We start from the raw sequence: 8,424 nt of genomic DNA, 5'->3' as shown, positions 1-8,424 counted from the left end.
TTTTTTTTTTTTTTTTTTTGATTAACTTAACAAGTGCAACAAATATTTGTTCTCACTTTTGTACATACGGATGACACATGCAATCAAAACATCATTTTTTCTTTTTAACCTGTTACTTAAAAAAAACATTTTGCTTTTTTCTTTTTCAAATGTCTAAATTTTACAAATTTGTTTTACGACACACACATGTGAAAGAAAAATGCAAACAAGCCCGAAAAAAATAGATTTGATCTCTCTTTTCAATTCACACCTTTCCAACTCTCTCCCGCGCAATGTTTCCTTCGTAAAAAAAAGAAAAATAAAGAAGCGTAAATATTCGCTTGCTTCATTGTGCATGCGGGATGTGTTAAAAGAGGCGCAGCCAAAGAGGAAAACAGAATTATCGCGGTCACGCTTGTCCATAAGAAAGCAACACGCTCAGCTGATCGCGACACACGCACAAACAAAGCGCGGCAATGTTTATTCATCGAGCGAACGTCAAAGCGAGCGACGACACCATATATCATCGGCGTTGCGATGCTCGTTTACCGACGACGAGAAAGCAAGGCGCGGCCCCGCCAAAGACGGATGATTCATAGATTACGCGCTGCACCAAGTGATAATCTCAACGTTCAAGGAAACATGATAATATAGATCCCACGGGAAAAGATTGTACACAAAAGCTTTCACGCGCAGCAAGAGCGCTATTTTTATCTCTTCGATCGATCCCACCGGCGGATACTCCTCGTCGAACTTTTATCCATTACGAAGAACGAATAAGCTCTAAGTCTAAGTAGATTAGATACAAGAACAAAAAATCTCCCGTGAAATATAACAAGCAAAGAATGAAGCTTTTTCGATAGAGCGGAAGGTGCGTGCGAGCGAGCGGTCGATTCGCGTTATCAGATGTCAAGGACTTGATAAGAGACGAAGAGAGGAAGAATCCTGATGACTCTCTCTCGTGTTATGTGTCACACGACGTTCTCGCGTCTCTCTATCCCGAGGCGTATTGATCGAATGAAGAAGAATGCCATTCGATTCAACGGCGTGAAGAGGAAAGTCGCGAGATGAAAGGAGAACTTACAATAGGAAGCTCATCGTGGTTGGGCTCTCGTCGTTCGGACTCGTAGATCGCTACGCTCGATGGATTCGCTCTCTCGTCTGTTCCGCTCGGTCGCGTGATTCACGCTATCTCTTCTCGTGTAGGCGCGTAAGGAAAGGACGGATGTTACACGACGATATGCGTTGTGGCTTCCCCGACGACGATAAGGATGTGCGCCAGCGAAACCGGCCGCGAGGACACTCGCACGCGTGATCGGTTTTTAAGCTTTATCTATCTATCTATCTCTTTCTCTCTCTTTCTTATCTCACACCACTGTTGTGTGCCGGGGAGACGAGCCGATGTCGCGCAACCCCAGACCACTCGTTGTGTCGTTCAGGTCCGTACTCGTCCGTAGCGCACTGCACCGTCCGCAATTCGTTCCGGTTTCACTTGCACTGACTTGCACCGCTTCCTTCTTCTATCTCCGCCACAAGACACGACAACGTGTTTACACACCGACTCTCGTCTGTGCTAAACACTACCTGGTGGACGGCCGCAGATTGCACGCGTTGTTGAAAACGCGACCGAAAACCGTCGTCCAATTCCGTCGACGTACGAGCATCTTGGTCCAATGAACTGCGGTCGATGTGAGAAGGAACGTGGCGCAAACCTATCCTATCAGATTTGCTGTCTCAGAACCAATAAAAGCCCGTGTCGCAATAGCACACCGAGTTGTTGCGTATTTTCTATAGCTGTGTTCCAGAATTGCTGCCAGCACGCTGCCAGTGCTAAAATTGTATAATATATGTGACGTAAACTATAGATCTTTAGCGCTGGTAGTGAATTTTGGAACACAGCCTATATATACCGAAAAGCCCCTCTCTGCTTCACAGTCATTTGTTGAATTCAGCTGCTTTGTCAGCAATCGAACGTGATAGGCTCTTGGAACCAACTAATCAAGGTCGAGTGTTGACAAAACGACAACTCGGCAATTGGTCCGCTTGTGAACGACGGCCATTTGGTACGGCCAGCGCCAACGGGTTGTCCTGCGCACAACGCTTATCCTCAGGGCGATGTCCCATTGAGCGGAAATATATAGCGGAACGGAATGTGCGGAACCAGCTCGACCAATCATAGCCATTCCGTTTTCTTTCCTTAGCTTTTTCTGCGGTTACGATTGGTCGAGCTGGTTCCGCACATTCCGTTCCGCTATGGATTTCCGCTCAATGGGACATAGCCCTCACTTTGTCCGTTGCTGTTCACACAGAAGCCACATGCGCACCAAATCAAACCTTCAACTGGTTGAAGCGATCACGCGCCATTTTGTTCCGAAGTGTTGATTTTTGTAGAAGCTGACTGATATATTCTGGACCCGATTGCGGGGTTACTCGACAAATTTTGCTGATTGCAGGGTAAGTTTGAGTTCGAATTAACGCACGATGCTTCAATTTTATGTGGAATTGTACGAAACCAGCGTGTTTTGTCGCTGATGCAAGATCATCGCGTTGCTGCCGGAGGAGCATGTTCTCTCGATGGTTTTTACGTGTGCGCATATTTCTTTCGCATACGTGAATTCTAACATCGTGAATTTTTTCTTGGCGCACAGATCTCTTTAAAATACGCGATTTTTGCTTCGAGTTGGCTGCGTACGACGATCGGATGTCGAGGATTTGTCGCGAGATTTTGTCGGTTGCTGGAACAATTTTTCCACGTTCCTCTTGTTGCTATGCTCTTCCCTTCTTCGTTTCTCGCATTTGTAAATATGAGTGACTAGCAAATAAGATCAAAGGCGCGATAAAATCTCGAACGACAAATTTCTCGTTATCAGCATTCTGATTCTTATCGACGTTTATTTTCTTACGTTATTCCGATGTAAGTAGATGATTTTATAATATTCAACGTTCTGTCGATGCGCGTGAATGAGGAAGGTTACAAAATTTTGCAAACGTAATTGCTGTAAACGCTAGTTCACAAAAATTTGTTACATAAATCAAAGTATGTGATTTATAAAATTTTTTATGAAATATAAACAGAAATATAAACAGATGTTTTCGATTACTTTTGAAGAGTTTTTTGTGCAATTCAATTTTTAAATTTCAAAAAAAGTTTTTCTTGTATAAACATATATAATTTAGGTTATTTTGATTACCTTCTAAGTCCGTCACAAAAATGAACTATAAGTGATAAGATTTTGAGCATTTTCTGATTTTATTGCATAAAAAAATTATATAAGAAACTTTATGTGAGAACTTCATTGTAAACCAGTATAATTAATATTTTTTATATGTTTTTGATAGATTTCGCATATGTTTTAGTTTTAACTGAAGTAATTGTAAAGATGTAAACTAAATTTTCTATATAATTTTTTTGCTCTTTGTATATGTATAAGAAAATATTGTACACATTAGATTAAAATCATGTCGAGCGGGAGTGGTGATCATGATGAGGAAGGATATGTTGTCAAAATGCGTGGACTTCCATGGTCTACTACAGTGGATGAGATCATGAAGTTCTTTGGCGACTGCTCGATTTCCAATGGTAAAAATGGTGTTCACATGACCATGTCACGTGAGGGACGTCCCAGTGGAGAAGCTTATGTAGAAATGGATACACCTGAAGATATTGAGAAAGCGTGCAAACGAGATCGTGATCACATGGGTCATCGCTATATTGAAGGTTAAATTTTTACATTACTCGAACATACAAACATTTGTCACAAACTTTTCTATAAGATTTGTTCATCGGTTTTTATTTTTAATTAAAATTTTTTATGCATTCCACGTTAAAAATTAAAAATTTTTTTATTTAAAAAATTCCTAATATCTTATTGCGCATTTTAGTTTTTATTGTTAGAATAATTTGTTGTTTTTTTTTTTGTTTTCAGTTTTTAAAGCAAAGCGTGGTGAGATGGAATGGGTTGTGAAAAGAAGTGGCCTTAATCTGGAGAATGCCATGGATGACGGTTGCGTGAGATTACGAGGTCTGCCATTTGGTTGTTCAAAAGAGGAAATAGCACAGTTTTTCTCAGGTATTTGACATATGGTAACTTCTGTCCCCTATTATTAATGCTTATTAATCAGTATCAAATGTCATTTAAGAAATTTCATTTAATCCTTGAGTAGACACCCATTCATCTTTTTCAGATATGTAGCTTTCTTTCTGTTTTTGTCCCCTTTTCATAAAACAAAGATGAACATATACATAAAAGTTTCTCTCAGGAACACAGCAATAAAATAGTTGTAAAGCGAATTTACACTGTAAATTTTGCAATTTGAAGATATTTGATATTAAAAGTAATGAAATCAAATTAGCATGTTTGATAATTAAATTTAGCTTTTATTGTAATCGATGTCGTGTTCCAACATCAACAATTTGATCTCAATTAAGATTTAAATTCCCACTAAGAGTTGTTAATAATTTGTATAAACAGAATTTGAGAATATTATGTTGTGCGACTCTCGGTCATCAAACTTAATTCTTAACTTTGATTTCTCTAATTAACATTATGGTTTTATAAGGAGAGGCACGAAGAGAAAAGTATTAAAAAAAAAAGAAAGATATGCGATTATATGAGCAATCGTAAAATTAACACAGTCTAATTTATTTTTATAAGGATTTTAATAAAAAACAAAACTTGACCATAAACTTTCTCCCAATGGGTACTCAAGTTACAATGTCGATGTTTGATTATGTGTGGGTCAGGGTTGGAGATTTTGCCGAATGGAATATCGCTACCGACAGACTACACGGGCCGCAGTACTGGGGAGGCTTACGTTCAATTTGTAAACAAAGATGTTGCGGAACGCGCCCTACAAAAACACAAAGAAAAAATAGGACACAGGTGGGGAACTGGAAGATATAGCTATGATGGGTTTGGGTATACTTATGACTTTTCCATATCATATTTATATCAATGATCGTAGTATACATGTAGGTATATGTATATCATTTTAGTAAATAGTGGGAAATTTCTACAATACGGATGCAGCTTCTTTATTTCGACCTTCGCGAGAGAGGATTTCTCACTGCAAAAAAAAAAAAAAAAAACAATTATGCAAACATTTATGTTACACATTTTGAAAGATCCCGCGACGTACTTCTACTTCTTCCGACGTACTTCGAGTAAAACTTTTCAATTGTGTATACAAAAATAAAAGAACTCGTCGACGATTCACAGAATGTCAAATTAAATCTGCATTGTTTTTACCGGAGAAAAAGAGGATTACCGGAGAATTCTGTCTTTTGTAATTCTGTAATATAAAGAAACTGCCTCTCTCTCTCTCTCTCTCTCTTTCTCGAGAACAGAATTACAATTAGGTAGTCGTACGTAAGCGCAAGTACTGTGGACCCAACTTATACCCGTGGGTGGGTGCTGGGGGGCGGGTGGTAGCCCCTTACCATCATCACCGAATCCCATGGGAGGTGGGTAGGGCAAGCCAAAGCTCGGTGAGCACTGCAAAGAATTAGCCGTCGATTCAATATGGTGCATCTGTGGGACACCCATAAGTGCATCTCTTTCTGTGAATAAACATTTATTTACTTGAAGATAATTATTTTCAAATGCATCGGGATTTGCATATCTTGATGCTTATCAGATAGATATTGTTTTGCATCTATATATTAAAAATGTTTATCCACCGAATGTGCACTTGTGAGCGTGGCTTGCCTGAAGATCGTCGGCGTCGCATGGGCTTACGTGGGGTACGTGTGACGTAGGTACGTCGGGAAGCAATTTCGTCGTGGGAGGGTCTCTCTTCGCAGGTTTAATAAAGAATGCGGAGGTTTAGTATAAACACAATTGCTCTGTCACACAATAAATCTCAATTTTTTTTTTTTAACGCCAAAGTGTTGTTCACGAGTTTCTCTTTTTTATTTTTTTTTCTTGTAAACATAAATAATTGATAAAATCTCTCACTACTGCAGAAACAGCTCCTGTACTTTCCACTTTTGATTTCTATATATTTATATTGAATGTATCATAATGTCACTGTTTTGTTTTTCTTGTCTCTCACTATTTGTGATCTCACGAATTAAGTAAATGTACAGTCTTGTCAAGTTCTCTTGATTTTGTTTTTTTATGTGACAATGTATGGTGACAATGATAACGATCATGATAAGGAAGAGATGATGATATTTATTCAGCTGACATGTTGTTCTGCATATCTCTAACGCGATCCTCAATTATTAACAGATACATCGAGATCTTCCGAAGCAGTTTATCCGAAGTACGTGCCAGTATTGGGCCTAAAATGCGCGGCGGTCCCATGGGCGGCTTTAATCAGAGGCCCGCGCCATATACCCGTGGCGATCGCTTCGGCGGGGTGAATCGTTTCAGCAATGGCAGAGGTTCCAGAAATAGAGGTGATTCCTTTCATCATCTATCGAGATATGGAGATTTCCGTGCAAGAGAATACCGCGATAACTATCCTATATCCGATACGCGTACTAGTTCATTACGTATGTATTTATGTACCTATAATTTACGAGAAACGTTTTACAATCTACTTTACGATTTATTATACATTTTACGACCACACTTTAGACTTCGATAATGGTCCATGGGGAGGTGGAAATAATTACGGTTCTCGTGGCGGCAATATGGGGATGCGCGGCGGAATGGACATGAAAGGTGGCGGTAATTATAGAGGCAATAACGATTCTTGGGGCGGCAATTCCGGCTTACATAGCATACATATGCGAGGGCTGCCGTTCAAGGCAACAGAACAGGATATAGCTGATGTAATTATTGAAGTCATTTGATATAATGCTAAACTTCCTTAACTTCAGTCTTCTTTTTTTTTTTGTGATTAACTTCAATATATTTTGGATTCTATTTTGTAGTTCTTCAGACCGCTTCAACCAATAAGTGTCCGAATCATACTAGAGAATGGCGGTCGTCCTTCAGGAGAAGCTGATGTAGAGTTCGCTACTCACGAAGAAGCTGTCAAAGCTATGAGCAAGGTTTGAATTGCATTTTTTTATTTTATCAAAGAGAACTCAAATCATTTGTAATATATAAAAATTGAATTTCAATTGAATTGAATTTTCTGTTTTAATTTTGTAGGACAAAAGCCACATGTCTCACAGATATATCGAGTTGTTTCTAAACTCGTCTAGTAGTGGCTCAAGTGGTATGTCTTTAAGCGGTATAGGCAATTTCTGTGGAGGTACGTGTACGTGTCTGCTAATTTGTCAAATAATGTTGAAATTTTATTTTTATAATCTAAAAAGTTTTGTAATTGTATGTTTTAATATCTATATGTGTGTATGTTGCACAGGCTTAGGTAATAACTTCAGGCCTGGTTACTCACCGAACAATAGGGGATTCAACTCACAGTTGGGTGGCAATAATTATAACAGTTTTTGAGATCGGGCCATGCGTTTCTAACGCTAAACAACGTTTTTGATTATAAATGCAAATAATCAAAGTGATGATTGTCAAAATGACACATCTCTGAGTAACTGCTGATGCAGTACACTAAGTCGATTAGTCTTAATCTTTCATCCTTTTTTTTTTTTTTTTTTTCCTATATAGTTTTTCAATTATTCGTTAGATGTTAATTCGATTATACGCAAGTACTTTTAATCTTTTCTTTATAAAAAAGTACGTGTAACTTACGATTCATAATTATTAGGAAAAGGTTTATTTCTAAAAATGTGTAACAAATTAGCAACTTTTGCTTTTAATTCTGATAACTTCGTTTCACGTTGTTTCTTTGAAATGAATAACTACAACAGACAATCGTACGTCGTCCACACGAACTACGAAGATTCAGAGGAGAGTAATAAGAGAAAGATAATTTATTTTTATTTGGGCAATATTAGGTTAAACTTATATCCAGGATACACCTCCTGAAGGACCCAGTCAACCAACTCCCGATTATCGAACTCAGAAGAGTTAATCAATTACGTACCGACCAATCGATGTAATATGATTGATTCCATTGAGTTAATCGAATAATTAAATTTAACCGGAGTTAGTTGACACTGCTCCCTCTGCTCTGGGAGAAATACATACACACCAAAGAAAGATGTGTACACGTGCGAGTATTTCTTTCCCATGACGACGCACACGATCACTTATATAATAATAAGTAGAATGATAATCAAATAATTTAGGATAATAATTTTATATAACACGTACAGAGAAGCATATTACGTGTTGTGTAACAGCTTTTGATTTCGAATTTAGACGTGATGTCGATATGCGTCGAGCTACATGTAGCGCAAAGATATACAAATGTAACATATACATGACTGATTACTTCGCCTCAACAAATTTTGCTGTGTATTGTATGTATATCTTACTGTAATGCGCAAAATATTAAGTTGAGGAATATTTGCATTCACCACACTCGTTATGACGCGGTAATGTATTATATAACTATATATAATCTTGAGAT

At 38.2% G+C, this 8,424-nt stretch overlaps 2 protein-coding genes across 7 annotated transcripts in view; one reads left to right on the top strand and one right to left on the bottom strand.

Annotated features, from left to right (window-relative positions):
- Positions 1-1,535, bottom strand: part of LOC109857754 (MOB kinase activator-like 1) — a 6,534-nt gene extending 4,999 nt beyond the window's left edge. The window contains exon 1 of one of the 3 annotated variants that reach the window (XM_020434402.1): positions 1,064-1,535. In XM_020434402.1, coding sequence (XP_020289991.1) covers positions 1,064-1,077 — 14 coding nt within the window. In that variant the 5' untranslated portion in view covers positions 1,078-1,535. Of the gene's footprint in view, positions 1-56; positions 174-250; positions 1,027-1,063 lie in introns of those variants that run through there. The other 2 variants (XM_020434399.1, XM_020434401.1) reach the window with 2 other exon arrangements.
- A 733-nt stretch (positions 1,536-2,268) lies between these two features.
- Positions 2,269-8,109, top strand: LOC109857763 (heterogeneous nuclear ribonucleoprotein H2-like). Of its 4 annotated transcripts, none has more exons than XM_020434422.1 (9): positions 2,269-2,433; positions 3,430-3,697; positions 3,906-4,049; positions 4,724-4,862; positions 6,213-6,382; positions 6,564-6,760; positions 6,863-6,982; positions 7,086-7,194; positions 7,300-8,109. In XM_020434422.1, the coding sequence occupies exons 2-9, from the start codon at positions 3,439-3,441 to the stop codon at positions 7,386-7,388; spliced, it is 1,227 nt and encodes a 408-aa protein (XP_020290011.1). In that variant the 5' UTR covers positions 2,269-2,433; positions 3,430-3,438; the 3' UTR covers positions 7,389-8,109. The 4 variants fall into 4 exon arrangements, with proteins under 4 accessions (XP_020290011.1, XP_020290009.1, XP_020290012.1 ...); XM_020434420.1 differs by having other exon boundaries at positions 6,213-6,478; XM_020434423.1 differs by having other exon boundaries at positions 2,270-2,433; positions 7,086-7,188.
- The last annotated feature ends 315 nt before the right edge of the window (positions 8,110-8,424 follow it).

This window comes from Pseudomyrmex gracilis, unplaced genomic scaffold (genome assembly GCF_002006095.1).
Source record: "Pseudomyrmex gracilis isolate BER0280 unplaced genomic scaffold, ASM200609v1 scaffold_170, whole genome shotgun sequence".
NCBI classification, from domain to species: domain Eukaryota; kingdom Metazoa; phylum Arthropoda; class Insecta; order Hymenoptera; family Formicidae; genus Pseudomyrmex; species Pseudomyrmex gracilis.
The sequence above is the reverse complement of the archived record's forward strand: the minus strand, read 5'-3'. Positions and strand labels throughout refer to the sequence as shown.

Bases quoted from the DNA above. Each gene is read 5' to 3' on its own strand.
- LOC109857763 (XM_020434420.1), top strand. From the start codon at position 3,439: ATGTCGAGCGGGAGTGGTGATCATGATGAGGAAGGATATGTTGTCAAA. The intron at 3,698-3,905 runs GTTAAATTTTTA...TTTTGTTTTCAG, and splicing joins GGGTCATCGCTATATTGAAG to TTTTTAAAGCAAAGCGTGGT. The intron at 6,983-7,085 runs GTTTGAATTGCA...TTAATTTTGTAG, and splicing joins CTGTCAAAGCTATGAGCAAG to GACAAAAGCCACATGTCTCA.